Source organism: Anas acuta, chromosome 6 (genome assembly GCF_963932015.1).
Source record: "Anas acuta chromosome 6, bAnaAcu1.1, whole genome shotgun sequence".
Lineage (NCBI taxonomy): Eukaryota > Metazoa > Chordata > Aves > Anseriformes > Anatidae > Anas > Anas acuta.
The window spans coordinates 9,966,746-9,993,637 of record NC_088984.1 but is presented as its reverse complement, the minus strand read 5'-3'; the positions used below and the strand labels follow the sequence as shown (position 1 = coordinate 9,993,637).

General features: G+C 40.3%; 1 protein-coding gene across 29 annotated transcripts in view; it reads left to right on the top strand.

Moving 5' to 3' along the window:
* The window catches only part of NCKAP5 (NCK associated protein 5), a 435,214-nt gene that overhangs the window by 277,159 nt on the left and 131,163 nt on the right, over positions 1 to 26,892 (top strand). For 26 of the 29 annotated variants that reach the window (XM_068687313.1, XM_068687308.1, XM_068687306.1 and 23 more), the window contains one exon: positions 20,796 to 20,886. In XM_068687313.1, coding sequence (XP_068543414.1) covers positions 20,796 to 20,886 — 91 coding nt within the window. The remainder of the gene's footprint in view (positions 1 to 20,795; positions 20,887 to 26,892) is intronic. The other 3 variants (XM_068687318.1, XM_068687332.1, XM_068687326.1) reach the window with 1 other exon arrangement.

Genomic DNA, 26,892 nt, shown 5'->3' with positions numbered 1-26,892 from the left:
CAAAATATTTAAGGAAATCTGTCCAGCAAAATTTTTTAAATGATCATGTGAGTTCTTTTTTCTTCACCATTTTTCCTTTAATTAAATGATAAGTTCATATTAAAATTAGCTCGGTATTTGGGTAAATTAAATCTGCCTATCACATCCACGGCAGTCATGTTTGTGGCAGTATCAGCACAACAATCTAGTGCATGGACTGAGCTTTTATAAAAATTTAAAGTAAGGCATGAAGATGAAAGCCCTGGAGCCAAACAGATAAAGTGCACATGCGATGGTATGAATAGTGTTCAATCAAAATGACAATGAAACTCTAAAGCACCAAAGGTAAGGTTAAAAAATTATTTAAAAAAAAAAAAAAAAGTCTTGGCATTTCCCAACACTGCTCAAATACCGCAAAGGTGGAACCAAGTGGTATCTTCACATCACCTCTGTGCCTCTCACAAATATAGTGTAAAGCAAAACTTCGAGACTGCAGGTGCTGTGTGTTGGTGAAAGTTGTTTATTTTCCAGCAGTGCCTAGAGTCTAGCTTTGAATTTTTTCTCACTGAAGAAAGCTGGAGACCTGTTACTAAAGTTTGTCTTCTAGGAGATCACCTGAATTAAGGAATTGGTTTAAAAACATGAGTCTCTTCCTCTGTTCACTCTTCCTGTTACATCGTGAAATACAAGGACCTAAATGCAGGCACACTCACCAAACTGAACTTTAAGCAAGAAATTAAATATATTTAATGCAATTAAACTGATGTTAAATGTGTATGTCTATTTAAAGTACAATACTCTAAATAAACATTTTCCTGAAAGTATTTTCCTATCTGATATTTATACAAACAAGACAGGGCAGAATTTCTATATGCTGCCACAGCAAGGCATGCCATGATGTGGTGTTGAACACAGACAGCTCCTGAAAAAAAAGAAACGCAAGGAAAATGGCCACCATTAGGTTAAAACAAAGTCTTGTGTCTTTTTCGTATTACCAGATCATGTATGCAAGTGATATTGAAAATTGTATTAAAAGACCTGGCTGGAATTTATGTGAAAATCCTGTCTGAGCAGACTGCTAGTATCAATGCAAATTACAAGTCAGGATTTATCCTTGTTCTTCCTCAAGTGCCTGGTGGAGAGGGATGTGTAAGCTCTGGTTTCTGACTCTTGGAAGAAAACAGCCTTTCCATTGCCCTACATGTATGTAGTAATCCTGTCAAATCTTAGCTGGATTCAAACTTTTTTCCTACCAGGTGCCATCTGCACCTTCTATCATCTTATACCTCAAGATCTTGAGGTTTTGTTATCTTCTTTGTTTGTTTGTTTATTTTATATTTTATTATATTTTTAAGATCTGAAACAGGCTGTTTCATATCTCCATTTCCTTCTCCAATGACTGTAAGCCTGCAGCCTACTTTAATGGTTTTGACCTGCTGCAAATAACACTGCCTTTTAAAAAATTCTGTTTTGGAAGGAGCCTGAACTCAGGATGCCAACTGCAGTCTGAATCCAGCTGCGAGGTAGGGTGGGCACTAGCTTCACCTACAGAGCACGAAGCGCAGCCGTGCCGATGGTGGCTGCACTGGGCACTGCCGGTGAGCGGAGCAGGGAGGTGCCCACAGTACAGCTCCAGTGCTGGTGCTCAGACTTGCAATGATCCAGCAGAATCCACCAGCAATGCAGTGGGTGCAAGGTTTAAGGTGCTCTGATTTTGTATCCTAGGCAGACACCATGAGTAGCTCTGTAAGGAGTGATCACAGAATCACAGAATCTCTAGGTTGGAAGAGACCTCAAGATCATCAAGTCCAACCTCTAACCTAACACTAACAGTACCCACTAAACCATATCCCTAAGTTCTACATCTAAACGTCTTTTGAAGACTTCCAGGGATGGTGACTCCACCACCTCCCTGGGCAGCCCGTTCCAGTGCCTAACAACCCTTTCAGTAAAGAAATTCTTCCTAACATCTAACCTAAAACTCCCCTGGCGTAACTTTAGCCCATTCCCCCTCGTCCTGTCACCAGGCACATGGGAGAACAGGCCAACCCCCACCTCGCTACAGCCTCCTTTAATGTACTTATACAGAGCAATAAGGTCACCCCTGAGCCTCCTCTTCTCTAGGCTGAACAAGCCCAGCTCCCTCAGCCGCTTCTCATAGGACTTGCTCTCCAGGCCCCTCACCAGCTTCGTCGCCCTTCTTTGGACCCGCTCAAGCACCTCGATGTCCTTCTTGTAGCGAGGGGCCCAAAACTGAACACAGTACTCGAGGTGCGGCCTCACCAGAGCCGAGTACAGGGGGACGATCACCTCCCTAGCCCTGCTGGTCACAGTGTTTCTGATACAAGCCAGGATGCCGTTGGCCTTCTTGGCCACCTGAGCACACTGCTGGCTCATATTCAGCCGACTGTCCACCATCACTGCCAGGTCCTTCTCTGCCTGGCAGCTCTCCAACCATTCCTCTCCCAGCCTGTAGTTCTGCTTGGGGTTATTGCGCCCCAGGTGCAGGACCCGGCACTTGGCCTTGTTGAACTTCATACAGTTGACCTCAGCCCATCGGTGCAGCCTATCCAGATCCTCCTGCAGAGCCTTCCTACCCTCGAGCAGATCGACACACGCACCTAGCTTGGTGTCACCTGCAAACTTACTGAGGGTGCACTCAATGCCGTCATCCAGATCATTGATGAAGATGTTAAAGAGGGCCGGCCCCAGCACCGAGCCCTGGGGGACGCCACTAGTGACTGGCCTCCAACTGGACTTGGCTCCATTTACCACAACTCTTTGGGCCCGGCTATCCAGCCAGTTTCTAACCCAACGAAGCGTGCGCCAGTCCAAGCCAAGAGTGATGCTATCTGTCTGACCTCGTGTTAAACACCAGGCACTCTTATGGTGGATACTGCCTGCTTGTCCTGCTTTTATGTTGCTGTCCTTCATGGCATCTGAGTGATTTCTCAGCTAAAAACAGTAAATTCTGCCATAAATGTTGAATGCAGAGTATGACAGATACAATAGCTCTGGGAATATTCCAGCAGTTAAAGCTGCTGGTGCAGCTCGTATCCATCCGCAGCTTTTCCTCCCTCTGTGTAATGATGGGCCAGTTGCTCTGGCAAATATTATATGGTATTATAAGTAAATCTTAGCCTGGTAAATAGCCAGTCAGGCACACACCTGGCTTTATTGTGATTGTCACAAGTATTTGCAAATTTAACTGGTAAAAAAAAAATCCTAAAACTTTAGAAAAAAGCTTCCTTTTTGTTAGATTCCCTGTAGTTCTTACTGTACGTTTCCCTCATGCTGTGATTTCATCTTTGGCTCTACTAAGACAATACAAACAACTTTCATTTGGTTACTATTTCTGGTTCTGTTCTGCATGTGCTGTTCACATGCTAGAGAAAATTATAGAAAAAAAATAATGCTTAGACAAATATAGCTAGTACTTCAGCTTTGCATTGCTCTTTAAATATTAGGATATCAGAGCAAAGATTAAACCAAACCACAGAGTTCATATTGTGTCTACACAAAGGACTAAGATGTAAAAGAATGCCTTTAAATTATTACAGAAAATGGGAGCAAAGTATAATTGGTGCAGTTTGGTAATGAAGGATGAAGCTAGGCTGCTGTGTTTTGCTCTTGACTAAATTACTAACCCAGTCAGACACTGCTGTCATGGAAATCTGAAAGGGAGTTTGAGCACTTTGGAGTGACTGGCTCTAGGCAAGCTACCTAGCTTTTACCCTGCCTTTTATTTCTATTAAAAATGTGAAAGCTTTTAGTACAAAACACAGGATATAAGAAGTGCAGGATGACTGTAGATGTCTTGGTTCTTGGTTGCACAACATGAGGCTTGTTCAAAACATCTGGTGTCTCAGGATAGAATTCTGCCTGTGCAATCTATGCCTGTTTAAGGCAGACTTAATGGCATGTGTGATCCACTTGCTAGTTCTGAAAAACTATTGTGATGGAAGTATGTTTGTGTAAGTGTAAGGAACTGTTTGAAGTACTGTTCCCATCATTAGGTCTTGACCCCTAGAACAACTTGACAAAAGTGTTTGACTTTTTCACTCTGTCACAATAATGAATTGAGTTACATGAGTAAAGAAATATCAGATATCTTTACATCATCAGGTATTCTACTGAACATAGAAATATCTGAATTTCATATCCATAATTGAAGACTGTGCTGTTTATTACAAGACAAGTTTGTCCTGCAGATACATTCTTTTGGACCTACTAATAATACGCAGTCTTTTGGGTTTATAAGCCATTCTCCAGGCCTTAATGGTTAACTGACCCAGGTTCCTCTTAACTTTGTATTTGTCTTTATATGGTTTGGAAGCAGGTCCTTAAAAGAACTTTTTTAACAGCAGCATGGGATAGCAATAATAAAGTGAGTACGATTGGTTATATTTTAAGTTAACAACAGCTTTTTTCTCTGTTGTTTGTCATCAGTGATAAACTGAAAGATTTGTTCCCAAATGAGTTTAAAACTTAGAAGCTTTCCACTTGCTCAAAGAGGTGAAGATATAATCTATAAAATCAAGATATATTTGTTCAAGTTTTAAAAGATTTGTCTTTAGCAAACAGCGTTAGTAGTCAAACACTGGAAATGATCAACCTGCCAGATACAGATTTGGCTCCCTTCCTCCCACTAGACTATTTTCCATTTGGTGATGCATCAGTGTAAATATCAGAACAAAAAAATGCCCATGTTTTACGGAAGAATGTGGCCTTTATTACAAAATGAGTTACCATATTCTTTCAGCAATTCAAACACTGTGGGATTTATAATTTTTACAATTGTAAAAAATACCTTTATTTTTTTAGCAGGTTTAGTTTATGTAGGTTGTAGACCAAGGGATTTCTTAAAACGTGCAATTTGCTTGGAGGCATGAACAGCGAATGGCGGTGTAGGATAATGAAGATTAAGGGCAATACATTACACTTCCTTTTAATCTGAACTAATTTTGAAATGACTCATTAATGATGAGCTTAACACAGGTAAAAATAAATAAATAAATAAATAAATAAACATGGTGCTAGCATTATCTTAATAAAAATACTGTCAGCATCTTTATTTTATAAGAATCTTGAAATAAAAACGCTGTTTAGAAGATACTGATAAAACAGGCAAATATGGATAATTTACAAATTACTATTATGGCAGTTATTTTAAAAATAAAGTGATCATGCATGATCTAAAATAATTCTATTTCATTTTAGTTCCATTTTGCAGTCATTCCTAGCATTATATTTTCTGCAAGGTGACATTACTTGCATTTGTGTCAGCTCGGATTGCCTTGGCTGGGAAGACAGCGAGCAGGCTGACCTACACCATCAGCACTTCACTGGTCTGGATGCAGTTTTTTAGCACAGTTATGATGTTTGCCCTCTTGCTTTATTGTTCCTCCTACCTCCTATACCCACAGGTTTCATTGTGTTTGTTTAAGGACTGGAGAGTCCTGCCCTTCCCCCTGCCCAGCTATGGATATAAAAGGACCCGACGTAACTTCTCTTCACATTACCAGAATCCTGTTACACACAGTTTCCTGCCCTATGTAGTGTTTTTGCTCACAAGGAAGGTAAGCTGTCCTTCCGTTCTGAAGAACAAAGGGAATTTTTAAGGCTGTCGCGCTGTGAGCTGCTGTTCAGCAGTTCTCCCGTATCTCCAGCCCAGCCTCTTTCCCATCTCTTCCATACGTCTCTATGGCTTTTTTGTTGGTATTGCCCTTTCCCCTTATGAACACTGATATCTAAATTGGGTTTTCAGAAGTTGGTCTCCTGCATTGCAAGGGTGTATTTATAAGATAATGATTGTTTTCTTTCATCTTTTTATATTAATTAAGTATTCAAAGGATCTTTTTCTTTGTGTTGATTCTTGCTTTGAGGGGGGAAAAAAGTTCCCTCAGGAGAACTACTAAATTATTTCTTAGTACAGTGGGCTTATGAAGCTTTGTTTCAGCCAGATTAGCTAAAATACATGTTCTCACTTCACTTATGTCACAAAGACCCTGATTCTATGAAATGAACTGTTAATTCAATGAAATGACTTCTGACCAAAGCTATTCAATTTTGCAGTAATTCACGTGGGTACATGTTGAAGCTGGTAGGCACAGTACTTTCTAGTCATCTAATTTTTCTGCATTGCACTGACAAACTCAGATTCTCACAAAAGGTTGAATTTCATGTGTTACAGGTATTTCCCTAGGCTGTAATGGCAGACCTTTATGTTCAGTATCTGTTCTGTAAGACTAGGAAAAAGTGCCTAATTGGTTCATGACTGAAGAATTGTATTTGCTGAGCCTAATTCTTTGAGTTATCTTAATATAAGTACATGTATTCCTGAAGTGATCTCCCACCTACATGGTAGCACAAATCTCATGTATAAGCATAAGCATAAATTTATAGTGAGCTGTTGAGATTAACATTACATCTAATGTTCACTTCTGAAGCCAAAACTATAAGCTCTGTACGTACCTCGTTGCTGTTCCTTGGATAAACTTTTGCTTAACAAACGTGCCAGCCTTCTCTTCTCTACAGTAACTCAGTTCTGCTTCGTAGAGGTTGAGGATCTGTCTTCTGAAACTGAAATACCTGAAGTTCTTTATGGAGCTGAGGCTATTTGGATCATATTGCAAAACATGATGGAATATGATCCACTGTCTGGTCGCAAGAAAGCTGATTAAAATTGCATCTTTGTGGATTTATTTTGACGGCTGCTTCTGAAAGGTGAAAGCACAGAAAGCCTGGTATTTTCTTTATAGAGCACAGGTGGCAAGAATTTACATTTCTCAAAACTTTCATGTTATCTCAGACCTGATTGTGGACACAGTCCTCATCTTGAAGGGAGAGAGAGAATGAATACTGGAACATTCTTCTGTCTCTGGCGAATCTTTGATTAATACTTCACTGGTATTTATTATCATCGTAAAGCCATTATGAAATAGAAACTATTAAACCAATTTTCAGAGGAAAATCTGAAACAAAACCAGAGGTATCCTGTCACAGTGTGAAGTCTTGAAGAAGGGCTTCTCGAATCTCAGGCTGATGTGTTAACTGTCAGATCTTACTTTCTGAAGCAAATGTGGCTGATTTCAAGTTTGTCCTCTTGTTTAGGTATTATGGGGGAAAAAAAAAATCTAAATAGTCATTTTAAATATTTATAGAGAGGAAAAATAGCTTTATAGGAAACACTGATGAGCTTCCCAATAAATACTACTTTTATAAAAGACCTATCCTTTGTTTCATTTTAGTTGTGTACTATGAGAAGTAAACAGGGTAATGTTCAACTAGTGCATTATTTAGAGATTTTTTGAGTACATTTTGAAAGCCTCATACAGAGCTCTGTTCACAGGATTCCCATTAAACACAATGGGAGCTGCATGGCTAAAATCCTGCAAAGCAGTTTTAAAATGTATCCCGTGCTGTGCTGAAGATAGATGATTAAAGAATGAGTGCTTGAAAAGGAAGGAGGGAGCGATGTAGTGATTCTCCATTTAGGGCTATAGTTAGACCAAAAATCCTTCTCTAAACCCTTCATAAATGATGTTCTGTTGGAAGTCCAAGCTAATAGCTCTTTTGTTTCTGAAAATGAAATTCCAATACTATGCAAATAATGATACATTTGCATCTCTGAGATGCGTAGATATCTAGATGTCCTCTCTCTTCTTTTGTCTTTATATTTACCTTTTTGTTGTTGATGTTGATCCGCTGTAGTCTTTTTGTTTTCTTACGTCTTGCTTACATTTGCATATCCTTTTATCTTCTTTTCCTTAAAGTTCTCTTAGATCTTTTATGCCGTTTTCTTTATTTGTGATCCTCATGCCATGCTCTGTTCTCTTTCTCTCCATTCACTCCTTAAGAGGCTTTCTCAGAACTTTTCACTCTCTTTTCCCTCTTTGTTTATAAGTATTTCCTTCTCTCTTCTCCTAATCCAAATCTTAGTTTGTCCAGTTGTTCTACACTCCTTTACCTTCTCTTTTTCTTTTTTTTTTTTTTTTTTTGTGTGTGTGTGTTTTTTTTTTTCCTTCCATATTGACAGCTGCCTAGCAATCTGAAGTGTCCTTTCCTCTTCTAACCCAATTACTGGCATCATACAACTTACAACCTACAAGGCATGGAAGATTTCAGACACTGCATCTGATATAAATTCAGCAAGGGAAAAGTGGGAAGATGCAGCAGTGGAAGCACAACATGCACAAAGCTTCTTCTGTATATTTCAGTGTAAATCATACACAGAGAAACACAAATGTTTTCCTCCTGTTTTTATTGAATTAATCTCCAAGATAATGCAATTTAAAAGGATGAGCTTCAATAGTGTAGAATTTGGCATTTTGAGCTGATCTGATCAGGTTTTTGTTTCCTGTTGTTGCGTCATACAATGGATAATGGTTGTGACTGAGTAATTTGTTTGGAAAGATATGAAAGATGTGGGGAGTGCTTTATGCCACTTAACAGAGTCACAGAAATGTTCTTTTTCTTTTAAATGCAGTTTTTAATTCTTCACCTTGAATTTATTTGTACCTTGATATTCTTCCCTTCCCCCTTTTTCTTCCCTTCCCCCTTTTTTTTTTTTTTTTTTCTCTCCCTTTCTGTTAGGGTTGCACACCTAGCAAGGGGGAACGCTAAAAGTGATTGATGGCAAAATGTTTCATATCAGGTACTTTCTGATTCTTTTGTGACCAGATCACAAATAATTTAATTTAGCTCTTCTTGTTCATTGGCATCAAGGATGTTGATGCTTTATGTGACACCATTCCAGCCCTCTTCTCTGTGCATTGTCCTGTATTTTTATTGCCTCATTATCAACGGCGTAGATGTAGAAGAGCTGTCAATACAGTTTTAAGAGAGATTACCACTATCTAATGATCCAGGCAATTAGCCCTTGGAGACCATTATTCTAACCATGTGTTACTTGTTTAGGCCCTTTGCTGTGTTACTAGGGTTTGGGAATCTACAACCAGGAAGTTTTCATTCTTATGTCTCCAACATGATTTGTTTTCATGATTGTTTTCTAACCATCTGAAATTTGAAACAGGAAGAGTAATTACTTCTACATCTCATTCTTTGGTAGTAGGTGTGTGTTGCTGTTAACCGAATCTGTCCTCCACAACATCAAACTCCTTTTGAGCCAGGTGCCATTAGAATAGAAAACTGCCTTGTTGCAGGGCAGTGCTGCAGGAAACTTGTGCTGGAGGAGGCATTCTTCAGGCTCAGGAGAAGGCATTTGGCATTCACTATCCTGGCAGTCATTCCCCACCTGCTTTGTGGGAAAAACATAGAAATATTTTGTTTAAACTACTTATTATTTTTCATGCCGTAAATTGGTCATTTGAAAATCTAGACACAATGTTGGAAAGGTGTCTGAATGTCACTGTTTGTAGAATCACAGAATATCCCAGGTTCGAAAGGACCCGCAAGGATCCTCGAGTCCAACTCCTGGTTCCATATAGGACCACACAAAACCAGACCCCATATCTGAGAGCAGTGTCCAAACTCTCCTTTAACTTCAGCAGACTTGGTGCTGCGCCCACTGCCCTGAGCAGCCTGTGCCAGTGCCCGACCACCTCTGGGTGCAGACCCTTTCCCTAACCCCCAGCCTGACCGGCCCCCGTCCCCGCTCCATGCCGTTCCCTCGGGTCCAGTCGCTGTCCCCAGAGAGCAGAGCTCAGCGCCTGCCCCTCCGCTCCCCTCGTGAGGGAGCTACAGGCGGCCATGAGGCCTCCCCTCAGCCTGCTCTGCTTGGGGCTGAACAAACCAATGGGCATCAGCTGCTCTTCATATGTCTTCTTTAGACTCTTCCCTATCTTTGTAACTTTCCTCTCTAATAGCTTTATGTCTTTCTGATACTGGATCACCCCAAACTCAAGTTAAGGCTGCGCCAGGCAGAGCAAAGTGGGACGATCCCTTCCCTTGACCAGCCAGCAGTGCTTGATGCACTCCAGGATGCAGTTGGCCCTCCTGGCTGCCAGGGCACCCTGCTGGCTCATGTTCAACTTGCCATCGACCAGAGTCCCCAGATCCCTTTTTGCAGCCTCTTGCCCCCCAGTCTACATACATCCAGGGTTGCCCCACCCTGGGTGCAGAATCCAGCACTTATTTTTAATTTCATGTGATTTGTGATTGCCCAGACATCTGATTTGTCAGGATTTCTCTGCAAGACCTCTCCACTCTCAAGGGAGTCAATAGTTCCTCCTAATTTAGTATCATCCACAAATTTAATCAGTATGCATTCGAGTCCTGCATCTAGATCATTTATAAAAACATTTCTTCCAGGAAGATTTCAGCCTTGGGAAATAAAATCCTATGCACGTTTTCCATGTTAAAAAAACTTCACCAGGGTGTAGCTAATGCCATGGTAGGCCATCCCCCTGTGCCTGCACAGCCTCCCTGGCCAGCAAAGGTATGTGAGAAGGTCCCAGTCACACAGAGGGAGCGTCAGCAGTTCATGAAGTGTACCAGGAAAACCCTTGATCATAGTTGATCAGTCAAGAACTGTCTCATACTCCCTGTTTATAAAGGTCTATTTGAATATTCAAAGCAAGCTTTCTGCTGAGGAGAAAAATGGAATGACATATTCTAGATACACCTACTAGATACACTGTCCCCCTTAGGAATTAAAATATTAATGTATCATTATATGTAACATAGAAATCACTTGGAATATTCCTACGCATTTTGTCTGCCTTTGCTAGTCTCATACATAGAGGCTTTCAGGAAGCCATAGCTGAATTGAAAATCTCAAGTTCTTTTCTTGTCTTATTCTACTCCTTATAAGCTGTAATTTGGAAAGGCTAAATTGAATAGGTCAAAAGAAATTATATTTATTAAGACTCCATGTTGTCTTTAAAAATATTTCTAAGCAACTCGCATGGTTGGGAACCTGCCTGGTTCATGCTGTTCTGTTGATTCTTGCTGTTCTTTGTGAACATCCGAGGTGATTCGTTTTGGGGGGCATCTGAGTTCAAAGTATAAATCTTTCCTGACATACCTGAGTCCTGTGTAGTTACATCTGCAGGAGTTTGGCCTCTGTGCCTTTGCATTAGGCGGTATGGTGTCAGGAAAAGGCTGGTGTTCTCTTATGAATTTGATTGATTTTTAATGTAAGGGGTAGTTTACTGAATTAAACCAGGAGTGGTTGAATGTTGTGTAGTTAGACTCCCTTTAGCTCCATTAGTACTTAGTTTTTTATAGACATTAAATTCGCAAACAGCATTTGAAGAGAAAAATATGCTAGAAAAACTTCCCAGTCTTTGTCTCTCAAGGCACTGGGGCATGTTGCACAGAGTTGAATATAATGAAACTTTCTGAAAAAAACTTCAGTGATATGCATATTTAGTAGTCACTTAATCAAAAGAATTATGTATCTTTCTGTACAGCAATAATATGCATCCTCACTAGCCGCTTAATCAAAATAATTATATATTTTAAACGTTTTTTGTTCTTTTTATTGCTAAACAATCATAGAATGGTGAGAGATAAATATCTTTTTATATCATTTCACAAGTCCTCCAGGTTTCATTTTAATGCAGAACAGTAGAAATGTCAGAATGATAAAAAGACAGAATGAAGTTTTTGATACCATACCTCATTCCAGATCGAACGGCTTGTTTAAGGTTATGTGAGCACGAGCATAAGCTATTCATTGAAATGTGTGAAACATTAACATGCCAGTAAAGAGATAGAAAAACTACCAATTTATTTGAAGTTATTCAAATATTTTCTGAGATACAGAGCGCAAATCACTGATGAAAGGACCTTAAGATTTGTTGTCATATCAACAGAAAGATATGAAGTAGAGAGGACCTCATCTGCTGGTTAGACCCAGCACAGTGAACAGTTGGCATCCTGGCTTCTGTCACTGATATTGGCCATGTTGTTTAACCCTGCTGTGTTTTTTTATTCACCTGTAAGACGAAAATATATATTATGTTGTGTTAACCTGTGTAATCACAGCACAAAAGCTATGAACATTCAAACCTCTCACAAGTACATTCTGGGATGAGGACTCACGTCACTGATCTTTCTAAAAGAATAACCATATTTACCAGCACATGGTGAGTTATGATAACTAAAGCTAATCTGATCTGTCAGTTAGAAGAACAAACTCCACTTTGTGATAAATCATCCTTGGATTTTTATTGCTGTTGTTCACTACTGGGAAAATGTCTGTACTTTGCAATGGATTTCTCAGATGTGTGAATCTGAAAGGTACTGCTACTACAAGAGTACTCACACATGTGTTGTGAAGGGTAATTAACAGTGAATCTGTCACCAAATACAAACAAATCTTCTGTTGCCATCAGTGGTGTACATATGAGCTAGGGAGAATCCAAATTTATAGGTGAAAATGTTACGGTAAAGAAAATGCTATTATTTATTGGTTCCATTAAGTTGGCATTTTACTTACAGAAAACCTTATCCACCCATCTTCCCAAGGCTTTTCCAGATATTTGTCACAGCCCTGGAACTGTCTCAATTCTCCTATAAGATATGCAGAGAGGTGGAGCTATGAAGAAAGTGAAATAACTTCATATTATGTAGAGTTTGAGATTGGAATCCAGAATCTTATGGCCTAAAAAAGCCTTCACTGGGGAGCTGGAGAGACTGAAAACAAATCATGATAATTTCAGTAGTAGGAAAAAAAAAATCCTCCTCTTTTTAGCTTTCTTTCAGCTGCTGTCTGTACTCTGGGCAGTACAGGTGGGTGTCTACACTTTGCAATCGGAGCCTGAATGTTTCCTGATGGGCTGCCTAGTGTGAAAATGCAGGAGATGCACTAGTTTGCACTGTGGGCAGTGGGCAAATGCTTGCAGATGACAGGCAAGGCTTTCAGCTTGTGCATCTCTATACCTCTTAAACCACACAAAAGCTGCCTTCGTTCATGACAAACAAAGAAATTCATGCAGCCATGTCAGCACATACAAAGTGGAACACAAGCGTTTGGTTTTGGGTGGCATTACATTCCCGTGAGTACTGAAAAGCAACAGTGGTTTGTCTATATCAGGGCGCTTGTATATACAAAAGAAAACATGTTTTTGGGGGAGCTGGTAGATGCATCTATTCACCTATCTGGGTGTTTGCAAATATGGAAAAAACAAGTATTTGTTTAAAATATAGAAAATGGGGAGGGAGGAGTAAAAAATCATTGCTTGAAACTGGAAATATTTGCAGTCTGGTCATATAGTTGTCTGTAATCTTTCCGATGCTTTTAGATATGCTGAAACACTGCAACTATTTCTGGTGCCTCCAGCATGAATAAAGTTTGAACTTATGAGCATATGTTTAAGCTGACATGAGAATTAGCTTTCGCTGTGTGTCTGCTTCTATCCATTTATAGCTAATGAAAATATCTCCTTTCATAAGGTCCCGAATGTGTTACTGGGGAGTTGTAGGAGGGACAGTCTTAGCATTTGAAAAATCCTTTCTGTTGCCTGTAAGCAGCTTTTCTGTGAGGCTTAGTCTTGGACTATATTTTATTTAATCCTCCTCCATGCCTGTAACTTACAACATCTTACATGGGGCTGGTGATGGAAGACACCCATACAGTCCATATGGCATTTGTCTATCTGTCAACACAGAAATAAACATTACCACTGGTTTCTATTGCAGTTCCGAAACTTTTTGCTGTAGGTATGAGTTTGATGATTGAAATCTGTGTGGCTGAAAGACGATGGAAACATTTCCAACTTTTCCTGGCTCCAACGGTAGTTAGAGGAGTTTCAGAGAAATGTCAGGTCTGCCATTGCACGATGACAGAGTTCAGGCTTGCGTGGGTGCAGTGATGTGCCAATGCTGAGGTCTTCCAAAATCCTACCCCACTTATCTCAGGCTTGAGGCATGTACATTATTTTCAGGATACCTTGAAAATTTCCAGTGGGTTCAATCATCAGCAGTTCAACTAAGCACGTGTTGTGCTCAGTGCTTCAACCCTCTGTAATTTGAAGTGGTGTGGGCTAGTGGAGATTTGGTTCTCCACTTGAAGGAAGAGGCCTTCTCCACTTGTATTAATAGGGCTTGAGACCTGATTCATTTTGGCACAGCCATGCAATAATGGCCTGCATCTTACACAAGATGCTTTGTTTGTTTTATGTGCCACTGTTGGGTAGACAGCTTGCCCTGCAGGCAAAACTTTGAGTAGGCTCCGAGTGCTTTCAGCAGAGTGGTTTAGCATCAGTGTGTGAGCAGAGCACGGCTGGCGCAGTTTGGCTTTGCCACCAGCAAAAGCCCCGGGGCTGAGCGGGCTGCTCTGAGCCTGAGCTGGGGACGGGGCTGTGCTGGGGCTGCGGGAAGAGGCTTTGCCGTGGTATTCCTTTGGTGGTGAGCTGCTTGTGAGCAGAATGAGTTAAATGTACATCACGGGTTATATGGGCAGCTCTCTGTTGCTGTTGTAGAGTGTTAGTACTTTGTTTTCCAGCTGAAATGCTAAGGCTGGATTTTGTGCATTTGTAGGCTTTGCCCAGTGCACTGCTATAAGGCATGTACCAGTGTCATATCCTAAGCAGAACTGAAAACGCTGAGAAAACCCCTTGGGGTTTAGAGCCTCAACATTGCCCATCTGTCACTTCTCTTTAAAGTTTACCACGTATCTGTTTTCACTTCTCTCTTTGCTTTTTTTAAATCCATTTTCAATATCTGAATTATTTGAAGAAGCTTGCATCAGTCTGCGGGCTGCCTACCATTCGAGGCAGTGCTCTGGTTCACAGGAGTGAGCCCCAGGAAGGCAGCTGCTGAATGAGCTGACGTCAGGTACAAGGACGCAGCGAACAGGAGCAGTTGTTTGCTGAGCTCTTTGTGTTTCTGATGTGGCCCGTAAAGCCCCTTTGATATTTTCTCTGTTTAAGAAGTCCAGCATTTAATCTAAAATCTGGATTCATTGTTTGTGAGGGGGAGGCATGCTTGTTTATTCTGAAGCCTTTTGGTAGTCTGAGGAGCTCACTGTAAGGAGTCTCACCTTTGAACATCTCTGGGTCCTGTCGGAGTGGTGAGGACGCGAGGTGCAGGTAGCCCCAAAAGTGAAGTTTGAACGAGCAATGTTTAGTCACGGTGCTGCACAGGAGTGCTTGGGCAGAGCTGGCAGAGGCCAAAGGAGCTGAGAGACCACATGGGAACTTGTTCCTTGGTCCACGATCAGTCTGTAGGGAAGGGTCAAGACAGCTCAAGGACCTGAAACCCAGGCCATGTCACCAGGGAGGCTGTAACTAGAAATAGCAATGAGCAAATCTGAGCTGGAGACTGCCCAGGGGAGAGGCAAGAAGCTCCACTGTCTCACAGAGAGGAGCTGGAAGAAAATACCCATCTGAGAGTTTGGAATACACAGAGGTAATTTAAGCTAAAGATGTAGAAGGATCTGCCATTGATATTTTGTCTATGGCCTTAAAAAGAGTCCTGTGCCTGCTGCATGGCATGGGCAAGTGGAAAAAATGAAATACAAAAATGGGAAAAAATGAAATACAAACTTCAACTGCTGCAGTGAGACTCTAGAAACACCTCTCTGTAAGGCTGTAAGTCAGGACAAAGCTGCAGGAGTTGTTGTGACATGCCTTTGAAATAACCACCGAGTACTGTCACCTCAGCTTGAGGGTGATGAAGAGGGAAGGTGATGGCACCTAGCAAAAGGTAGCAGCCAGCCTGTGGAAATATTGAAGGAAATAGGTCACGGGAGAAGGGGCTGGAGCTGTCGAGCACCTTCTAGAGCTGCAGTGACTGCGTGCTGCCTGTCCCCTGCGGGGAGAGTCATCAGCTGGGCTGTGGGGATGCGGCTGAGCAGAGGGAAGGCTACAGTGTGTATATCCCCGGTGCTGGAAAGGGAATCGAAGATCAGGATTTATGGAAAGGCTTTTTTTTTTTTTTTTATCTTTCTCAAGGAGAGCTTGCTCTGTCAAGAAAAGGTTTTAGGTCTGGGGAGATCAAACAGCTCTAAGCGATATGCTGCAGAGGGCCACAAAAGAGAAGGAGTTTCCTCTGCAGTGAAACAGGGCATAAAGGCATGTGCTGTACAGTAGGGAGCTGGTCGGAGAAAATCCCCTCTTTATGTGAAACTGCAGTGGCAAACTGTGAGACAGACATCTCTCAGGGAAGGAAATCCATAAACCTCACTGAACAGGGTCTGAAAGCTCTATTGGGGAAGGATATGTACGGGGAAGGCCCTCCAGAGTTGGAGGGCTGAGAAAACCTGACACTTGTGCCTCCTGGAATGGTGTATGTGAGGGAACTTCAATTCCTGTGTGGTATTAAATTCTGTTCTTGGGGAGGACCCCAGTAAAATACTGTATGGCTATGGGCCACTTGAATAGGAAGAACTGGGCCAGGCACAAAATGGGCAAGTTTTCTGACCATGTCCCAACATTGCTGGGGGACAGCACCAGGAGCTGCCGGTCTGTGAGGGTGATGGCCCTAAGAAAAGTGAGGGGACAGTCAGGAACTTGCCGGCCTTTCAGGGAGCTGTCAACCCCAGCAGGGCCTGTCTCGCCAGAAACACACACAGAAAAAAGGCCAAACTAAACACTGTATGTTGCAGCTGGGTTGATTTCCTGGTGTTCTTGCAACAGCACTGGACAAATTACATTTTAAATATGTAGGAATGACTGATTTTGTTTCAGGATGCAAGGACCTGCGGGTCATAAATTCAAGTCCTCAGCCCCTGTTATCTAATTAATTTCACAAACTGCTCAACTGGCTTAAAGCTGTTCAGGTTTCCCATCCCGTTACGCTGCCTGGCAGGCAGTTTCAGAGTCTCACTTTTTCAGTGATTAAAAACATTCTCATTTCAGCCCAAATGTATTTGTAGCCACTGCATTTCCATTTTGTTTTATCAATCATTGACCTCAACTTGATGTTGTTTTCTTCTCCGTGTTACTTTTTCTCACTGATTCATTTGGGGAAGTCATACCTCTGTGAGCCTGTTCTCTTCGGTTCAGGAAGTTGTTCAGCCTCTGCTCATGACACAGCTTCTCCGTTCCTCTAAACAACCTCCGAGCTGCCTCTTCACTGAATCCTCTGTGAGTGAGCTGCTCCTGAACACTGCTAATCGCAATTGCAGATAATATTCTAGATGAAATCTTGACAGTGCTTTCCACAGTAACATTAATATTTTATGTTCCTTAAACTCCTGTATTCCTCGAACAGATTCTGGTCTCAGAGTGCCTCATTTCTTCGTCTGTTTAATGCTCTGAGAAATTTATCCTGAGTTTAGGGCTGGTGGAGGACTGTTTCCTTACTCTGACATTATGTCAAGAAACTTTAAAAAGCTTCTATCAAACACAGGTTTCATTTATTTTTCTCCTGAAGAGAAAATCCATTATTTTTTTTTAAATATATATATATAAATTGAAAGGAACACTGCAGTTTGAGAAACTTCAATTTTCTCTTCAAATAATGGATGTAACAAGAATTTTAATGATACTAACTAAGATGCTTCAGATGAGTAGACGCTAAACAGCACACTAAAAGAAAAGGGAAAAGAAATGTTCTTAAAGTGGTTGGAAAACGTAGACTTGGGAATGGAGAGATTTAGAGACCATTTTTGCAGATTTTAACAGCTTGATAGTTATGTAAGATACACAGAATCCTTGACAAAACAGGTTTTTTAGCATCGGCCAGCAAGCAGCCAGAATATATGCGTGGGGGATAGCTATTCTAGATGTAATCGGCAAGTGCTCGATGTTGGAGTGGGTCCATCTAGGATAGTCGAATCGCAACCGAGAGCAGATAACCTTTCGTGGCTACCAGAAGGGGCAAAGTCACGGTTTGATGTGTAGAAATAGCCTTTCATAAAGCGCTTTATTTTTCTGCTTCACTTCCAAAATTTACATGTCCTCTGGAAGCCTTGTTCAGGGAATAAAACATGGTATTTCGCATTAAATTTACAGAGGCTCAACTGTTCTTGCATTCTTTAAAAGAATTTATACTAAATCTTCCTGGCATATAATGTCACTGCGGGGAGCGTTACAGACTGTGATATAACAATCACTTTTTAATTACTGCGCCATTAATTCAGGCTTCAAAGAGTCTAATTTATGGGGAAAAAGTCTGAATTATTACCCTGTGCAACGTTTGGTTAAACAATCCTTCCTAAAAAAAGTAGCAAACTGGGATACTAGTGAAGAAGCAGCAGCTTATAAGCTGCAGGAGCGCTGGCCATCAGAGCTCTGCAGTAAATCTGACCAAAAGCATGTTTCACCTCCTTGTCTGACAGAAACTAGTTTGCTCTTTCCATTTTCGGAGATGCCACGGGTACCCAAAGCTTCTGAGCTCCTCTCCGTGCTGGTTTTGCAGCGACGTGACAGCTCAGGCGATGTCTCTGCTATCCCCGTCCTTCAGCTTCGTGGCTGTCGACTTCTACAAACTTTTGTAATAGATGCAAGGAAAACAACAAGTTTCCCCTGCGTTTAGCTGAGCTCTTTGTCAGGTTGCAAATATTATTATGTTGCTTAGAAATCTATGTCCTGCTGGGAGGTGTTTCTAATTGCCACATGAAACAGCGTGCCAGCCAGTCCCTGTAAGGTTTTTGGATGAGATAGGCCTGTTATCCAAAATACCTGACTTTGAAGGTGAAATGACCTACTGAGTTCAATAATTCTGCTTAATGTTTCTGAACGGCTTATTGGTGATGCTAATATGCAGCTCAACTTTATTTTCATTAATGCTATTAGGCCTAAGTTGAAAAACTCTGATTTTAGTGAAAGTCAAATCTATCCTTTCTCCCATTTTTCATTGTTTATTACTTTTGTTTAACTTTCTATAGGACTAGAGTTGGAATTGTATATGCATGTGTAAACCCAGTAATTAAAATAAGAATTGTACTACATTGTTAATTGAAAAAATGAATTAGTAAGCACGTTAGGAAAGGAAATACAAGGATACTTCTATTGTGAACCACAAAAAGATTTGTTCTTTTGTGTAAAATGGATCTGATTAAGGTCAGCCTGTGAACAGAAATGGTTCCAATCTGCAAGTGAAAAACTGCACCACTGTCTGCACTAGAGATTAGAGCTGGCTTATTTTTATTCACATTTGGTCAACAGATGGTCCAACTATTCTGTGGGCATTCTGGCAATGTAGAAGTCTGCACATCAATGACAAAAAAAATATCATACATATAAGTAAAATGTCAGTGGGCACCTTGGTAGAATGAATACCTCACAGTGTCAGCTTCTTGAAAAGTAGCCTAGCTGGCTGGCTTGAACGGAGAAAACCTAGTAAAAGCTGGTATTATTGCTACATTAGCCGATACCATTCATTCTGATAAGACTGAAAGAACAGAAAGGCTACGAGGCAGACATAGCTTATATAAAAGATAATGTTATTGGCCTCTGGCCAGAGCAGTTAGCTAATATTTGCAGTCTCACTAGATTGTTACCTTAGAAATAAAATCAAATAATAATAAAAAAGATATGCTGTGAGTAATTCTGCTCGATTGCATTTGCAAAGAATGGTACACGAAAGTCATGTTTCCCTAAACACAGTAGGAATGAGCAACTGGCAGTTTCTAGCCTGACTCCTAGGAATATTGGCTCTTTTCTCAAGGTTGCAGTTTTGATGTGTAGCTTATCTGGCATTATGGCAGAAGGTATTCCTCCTCCTCTCCTGCCTTTGCGTCACCCTCACACCTATGCCACAGCATTTTTCCTTTCTCCAGCCCTTCTTCCAGCTGGGCTGCTCTTCCAGCTGCGTCTTCCAGACCTAGACAGCTTAAAAGGGAAAGAACAGAAAACAAAAGTGAGCATCAGAGAAACTTGCATCCACACACCTAAGAAGCTGCACGGGAGTGAGAATTCATGTGAGGAGGAGAAGCACGAGGAACTGTGTGTGGATGACACTCCGCAATCTTTGTCCTGAAAGCCAGCCTCTTCATGGCTTGGCCATCACTGCTTCTCTGCTTGTGATGCCTTTCCTCTTCTTACACATATTCGCAGGGGGGAAACCAGCTGTAGCCCCAGTTGCTTGATGTGTAGTCAGTCTCAGTGACATCCTCATAGCCCACAGGATTTAATTTGTGATCTGCCTGGAATGGGCCCAAGGGTTTCATGGGTGCCTGCAGTGGTCCTCCTGCGTGGCGGAGCAGAACTCTCTGCTGTGTTCTGCCGCCACCCAGGAGGGGTAGCAGTTACCGTTATTCTCAGTCCTGATGTGCTGGATGAATCTGTGAAGATCAAAGGCAACTTCTGATGGTAGCATTAATACCTTGTAAAGTGAAAGTACAAACCTTCCTTCTTTCACTGATGGAACTGAAGTTGATTACGTTTTCATGAGATGGTAATGCCGGATTGTAGCCTACACTTGCTTTTACATCCCTTTGAAAGGGCAAAGAGGGGTGAATGTATTCAAGCAGCTGTGCCTCTATAAACAAATGTACTGGCACACGCTGCTGCACCTATAACATAGAGTAAATACTGCTAATGTATTTGACAGCTTGCCTAAATTGCACAAAACTGACAATTGGCTGGTGATACAACAGTTTATTTTGGAATCTGACTGATTTTGTTCCTAAATGACAGTAATTTTTTGATGGTGTTTGGTTACAGTGTTGACAAGGTGAGGTTTTTAGCTGACACTTGTTTTTAATTTTTGTAACTGAGCTACAGTAGGATTTTAACAATGCACCTAATTACTGTGCATATTCAAAAGATAAAAGAGTGCCCTTAATGTGTTATTCATAACATGGAGTATGAGAACATTATAAGGCCAGGATTTCCTTTAAATATTAATTTCATGGTAGCCATGGATGCATTAGGCTCTTCTAAAGAACAAAAACACTGAATGCAAGTCTAAAATTTTCTTCCATATGGTTGACTTACATAAATGTTTTCCTTCTCTAGAATGGAGGAGACAGTAAGGAATCTACTACAGAGCCAAGGATCCCCAGGCCAGAATGGAGAAGGAACTGTCAATATCATGAAGGTTTATCAGGTATTAGTGACTTATTGCCTGTTTTCTTGTGTTAGAAAAGTTCTTTAAAACAAAAATCTCTCTAGTGAGATAAATGAGTCTGGCATTGTTTCCTCTATTTGTTATATTAGTTATGAATGTGTGTAAGTGGCTGTTGGTACCAGCTACTTTTTTTTCCAGGTGTTTTCTCACCTCAGTTACAGGTTTTCCATTTTTGTTGACATTGTTATTTGCAGTTGTTGCTTCTCACTCACAGTTAGCAGGGGACAGTGAAACTAGTTTTGAAGATTTTATTACTGTGTTTATCATTTTAATAAAGTCATATATTCTGGAATCCCTAAAAGACATAGATGTTTTTGGCAACTTGACCTTCAGATTGTGATGGATAATATTATCAACGCATATTCTTACTTGGTTTGAGGTTTCCTTATGAATCTGCATAATTTCTTCTTACTGCTTGTGGTAGGTGCATTTTTCTGTCCTCATCTGCTGTAAAGGGAGAGTCTCAGGACAGATTATGAGGGCAATGATTTTAGAGGTTTTAAAAGGAACCAGGTTTGTTTATGCTGTTTATGAGAAATAACACTTTTCTAATGCACTGCTGTGTTCTGGAAGCAGGGAACATGAGGTGGTAGAAAGCCTTTTTTTAGTCTCTGGAAATGGGAATGATATACATCCCAGTTAACCAGATTTTCTGCACATTAGTTCTTAAAAAAAAAAAACACGTAATGAAGGTCAGTCCTGCGTTTTCTCTTTTTAAAATAGAATAAGCATTTTTAAAGGGTATGAAATGCCGAAACAATATGTTAAAGTCTGCCACCAGGTAGCAATCCTTCTGATAAGAGATTTTTCATAAAATTGTAGTTACCTTAGTCCTTTCTAACAACCAATGGATCAAATATACAGCCATAGAGCTAAACAGAAATGTGTACTGGAGAGTATTTATCACTGTAATTGAATTTTCATTTTAAGTTGGAATTGAGGGGAAAAGAATCTTTTAGATTAACCTTCCAAAATAATCAATTTTTCTTGTTAAAATGATAGCCTGTAAAATTTAATTTCAGGATGAATTAAACTTTTTGTTGAACTCATGATAGAACCATTGTGCTTTCAGAAACTGGTTATAAAAGCATCTATATTTTACTTACTGCCCTTTGGGATGCGAAAATGAAGCTCAGTTCCCTCCTCCTGGTACAGAGTTTAAATCAATGCTTCCTGCTCACTCCTGCCACCAAACGGTGGGTGTTCTGAAGTGGGCTTGGCCTCTGTCTCTGCCTTGGGTGGATTACATGTTTGTCTGTTTATAACAGATGCTGGAATGACTTCATTACCTGCTTTTCTGTGTACTGTTTTACCTTGGAAACTGGTCCAACAAAAGAAAAAGATCTGCCTGGTTAGAAACAAGAACAATTGTTGCTTCCCTTCATCTCTAGAAAACAGCCTCCTCCACCTAGCAAAGTGCCCTCTAACACTTTTTTCCCTTCTTTCTGGACATCGGCTTTTCTCTGAATCTGCTAGGCTTATTCCCCAGACAGAGCCTAACTCTCTTTTAGGATCATAGAATCATTTAGGTTAGAAAAGGCAGCTAAGGTCATCAAGTCCAACCATTAACTGTTAACCTAAAGTGAAGCTACCTCCATCCCAGGACCTTCAAGGACCCATATACCTGTTATTCTGGAGTTGTTTTCAATTGTGTGCTCCACATTGCATACCAGCATCCTTCTCTTCCTGCTCTCTTCTTGTTCTTGGGAAAGTTTGACTGTTTGTTTTAATTTGGCTCATGGTATGCAAGTCAGCTTGCAGTTTAGCAATTTTGATTTCCTTCTTATGGCCAATATACTGTTTGCCTTGCTTATGAATTTCTTTTCCCAATTTGTGACTCAGAAGCAATGTTTTTTCCTTTCCTGAAGGAAAGTCTACTGTAGCTAGTCTACTGCATCATATACCAGTCTGTGATGAGTAAAACAGGCATAAACATGGAACATTTCCATGAATGTTGTGGTTTATTCTTCCTGACATACCTTTTGTTCATGTTTTATGCCAAACTTTTGAACAGTTTGTTTACTGAAAATGTTAACGAATGGCTCCATTCACATGCAAAACAGGGCATTTCTACCCTCCTACTGAAGTGTAGGCTAGAGGTGGATTCCCTTGTATGGTTGTTACTCAGTCACCAGGTGAAAACTATGCAGTGATTTAGGCAACAATCACATATAATAGCAAAAGTTAATACTTGAAAAACTCATTGAAACAAATAGTTGGCAATGAATCTGCAATCTAAAATGTTCATAAAGTATTTTAGCATTGAGAAACATATTAATGAAGCAATGTATGAATAATGGATGTGTTACTGAAATAAACCGTGTGGAAGTCATAGACAAACATATCATTGAAATATATGACGAATTTTATTGCAAATAATTTATTGCATTTTATTGCAATATATACTTTTATTTTGTATAAAAATACTTTAAATATACTTTATTTTATATAAAATACTTTTATTGTATTTTATTGTAATGTTTTATTGCAAATATTGCAAGTCCAGTTTTGGCAAGAGGCACCAATATTGTGATAGAAACATTTCATTTCTATCTTTTTCCAAATGTGCTCAGACAGTTTTTGATATATTTATAAGGGTAATTCACAAATGGAGGTAGAACTTGAAAGTACAACCAAGGTAATGTTTCTTTATACCCTGATGTATTCAGCTTTTTGGGAACATGATAACCATATTGTCATCCTGTATTTGGGAGTGAACTATCAATGTGAGCTAACACATGAGAAAAGATTTTTTATGATATGAATAGCAAGTGATATATATACCCACATCTATATCTATCTATATATATATACAAAATGTATCGAATATATAAATATTAGCATTGTTTTGAAAGCTAGCCTTTACAGTCAAGCAGCTACCTTATAGAATGTGTTGGTAACTGTTCTTCGTAATTAGTATGACATGTTCTGCACTCGGTGCACCAGAGGATCAGATTTTACTGCTGTTTCACAGCCACGTATTTTGTAACAAATGAGGACATGTACTAGGAGATCTCCAGCGTGACATATCAACATATGTCCCATATTTTTTGACACCATGGTAAGCTAGTTTTAGTGTGTGAAGCCTGTTCAAATTAATATCTGAATAGTCATAAAAGATACCTCTGTGCAATAAACGCTGTTGATCTATTGACCGTTGTCTACATATTTGCTTTTTTACAAATCTAATTATTGTTCTGGGATGTATGAAATTGAGTTCTTATTATAATATCAATACGGCTGACTCCAGAATAAATATTGTTGCTAATGAACATTAAATGTTGCATAGTGTTCGTGTTAGAAGAATAATAATAAGATAGAGCCCAGAGCGTGCAGTATTATTGCAATATTTTGTTAGGTCTTGTCAGGATTCTTACTTGAAGCAAAATATTCTAACCCCTTCTGTAGAGCTAGCTGCCCTATGGGAATTTAATTTGCTGGACTTACAGATGGATGATGTGATTTCTTTGGGGTAAATGACTTCAGAAGCGGGAGTGTAAATAAAATTCGTTGTTATCATTCTGCATAATAATATCTGATGGAAAATTCATAATGAATGCTCACGAAAATGTAGATAAGAATATGTGTGATTTGAATTGATGTGAACCATCGTGCTTCTTTCACTTCTTCAAGTTTATTTGACTAAAAGGCTCTAGTGTATAAGAGCTTTTAGGACATTTCCAAGAGGCATTATCCACGTGCATTAAGACCATGAAAGGCCAAACCAATATCTTATGTACTATTTTTATTGTCATTCAAGATACTAATACTTTATCTAAGAAGGAAAGTGATCCACAGAAATAATTGTGAGCACCACTGCAGACTTTTCTTCCTAGTGTTGTCCTTGTCTTCTGGATATCAAAAACTAGCCTGTTCCCTGCCTGGTCGCATTACTGGGTATCTAGACTCCTACCTGATTACAAATCACGCAAACAAAGTCTTTCAAGTTTTCTTTGAACTCCTTTTGACTTTATCTGTCACTGCATAGTAATCAAAATAGATGAGGAAGAGTGTTTGTTGTGAGTTTATGATTTGTTACAATTCTGGAACCGTCAATATACGCACTGAAGCTCAGAACAGACGTGCCACAGTCACATCAGAGAGGAGAGGAGGGACGACAATCTGCTGTTTAAAACACTGCATTTGGGAGACTAGATTTTGATTCCTTCGTTTGCCACAAATGTCTCAATTTTCTTGGACAAATACATTTATCTGTCCGTCTTTTACATTGTCTATAAAAAAGATGGTAACAATACGCTAGTTATGTTTAAAATGTTATCAGTATGTATGAACTGCTATTTCTGGTAACAGGAACTCTTATAAGTACTGGGTCAGATAATGAATAGAAAAAGAAAAACAGACTTTTGATGTTTTTTGGTAAACTTGAAAAAAGGCCTGTTTCTCCCAAAGAATTTGCTTGGCATACGAATATTTCTGATAGAAAAGGAATCAGTTTTGAAGTGGAGCTTGGATGGTCTTTGAGTAGAATTGTTTTGTCTTATTTAAAAGTGTGGAAGTGAGTTGTGCTCGTTTTATGGAAATGAGCACTTGGGACTAAAACCATTGCAACCTTTTCTGAGCCCTACTGTGCTTCTTTGAGATTTAGTCTCCAAAAGAACACGGCTGTGGGGAGCAGGCACAGTCTTTTGCTCAGTGGGAACTGAAATCCTGCGATTTACACAGCCTGAAGCCCGTACCCATCTAACATCACAGGTCCTGTCATCCCTGAACTTCTGTGCTAGGAAGTTTATCGAGGAGAAGATTCCCACACTGAGGTCAGTGCTGTTGAGTCATCACCAAACAAAGTCTGGCTGAGAGACTGAATGGGGATCACAGGTAGCCTTTGTAGTGGGATGCTTCGGGTTTCTTTGGCCCTGGGCACAACAGAGAATATCAGTGTGATTCCTTCCAGTTCTTTCTGGTAGAGGTATGTGTCCTGTCTCATTTCTGTTCCTCTGCTCATTTCTGCACCCAAAGCAACATCAAAGTGGTGGCAGACAGTTTGAGCAGTTGCAGCCTGGCATTTGTGTGGGTTCTTCTTGCCAAGTAAGGGCTGGCTGGGTGATGGTGGTTCAGCTCCGGACTTCTCCTCAGTCAGAGGAATGACAAGGTTTTGGGAAGGAATGACTTCCAAAGAGGCGTCTTACATGTAGGTTTCATTGTGCACCACGAGAAGGACAACACGCAGCCCCATGGGGGAGATCTGTCATGTTTGCAGGGCATCACCACCGGTCATCTGCTTCTCTGCAGTGGCTTTGAACGTAGGAAAGTTCAGTTCCTTTTCCTGCCCTCTTGCTGGATATGTTTACATGCTTCTGCTTTAATGAAAAGTAGGAAAGGTGATAGATGAAGATTTGTCAGGAGTGTTAATACTGATAACTTCCATACGAAGATAAAGCAATGCCAATTCTGCAAGACCTCCAGCTCTTTCTCATGAAGTTTGCAGTGTTTTGCTGATTGCTTTCTGAAGCAGGTGTCAGCAAGGTGTGACTGCATGGGTGATGCAGGCACATTTCAGGTGGCATTGTTGGGCAGATCAACCCTTTTTTTGTCTGTGTGTTGTGTGGAACAACAAATTCGGAACAGTTGTTGTGGCTGGCACTGGTAATTTGCACAGCCATTGGTGTCAACAGGTCTTTCAGGAGAAGAAAAATTGTATCTTCTGGCAATATAATTTTATCTTAACACAAAATTATGCAAGTTTGATGTTCAGGCTGCTGATACGTAACATTTTATAGAAGGGGCATGGTCATGAATTGAAAAAAAGGCAGTAGTTGAATTCCCTAGCTGAAATCCACATAGGATTTTTAATGCTAACTGCTGTTGCAGAGAGAGGAAATATATCCTTAAAATTAAACTTACATCTCTGGATTGGAAGGACACGCAGGAGACTGCATCAGCCGGGTCCCCTCGGCTACTAAGGAGAATGTTAGTAGGCAAAGGCTGGCAGCTTTGTGTCGCCCAGAGAAGGACTGAGGAGCAGCC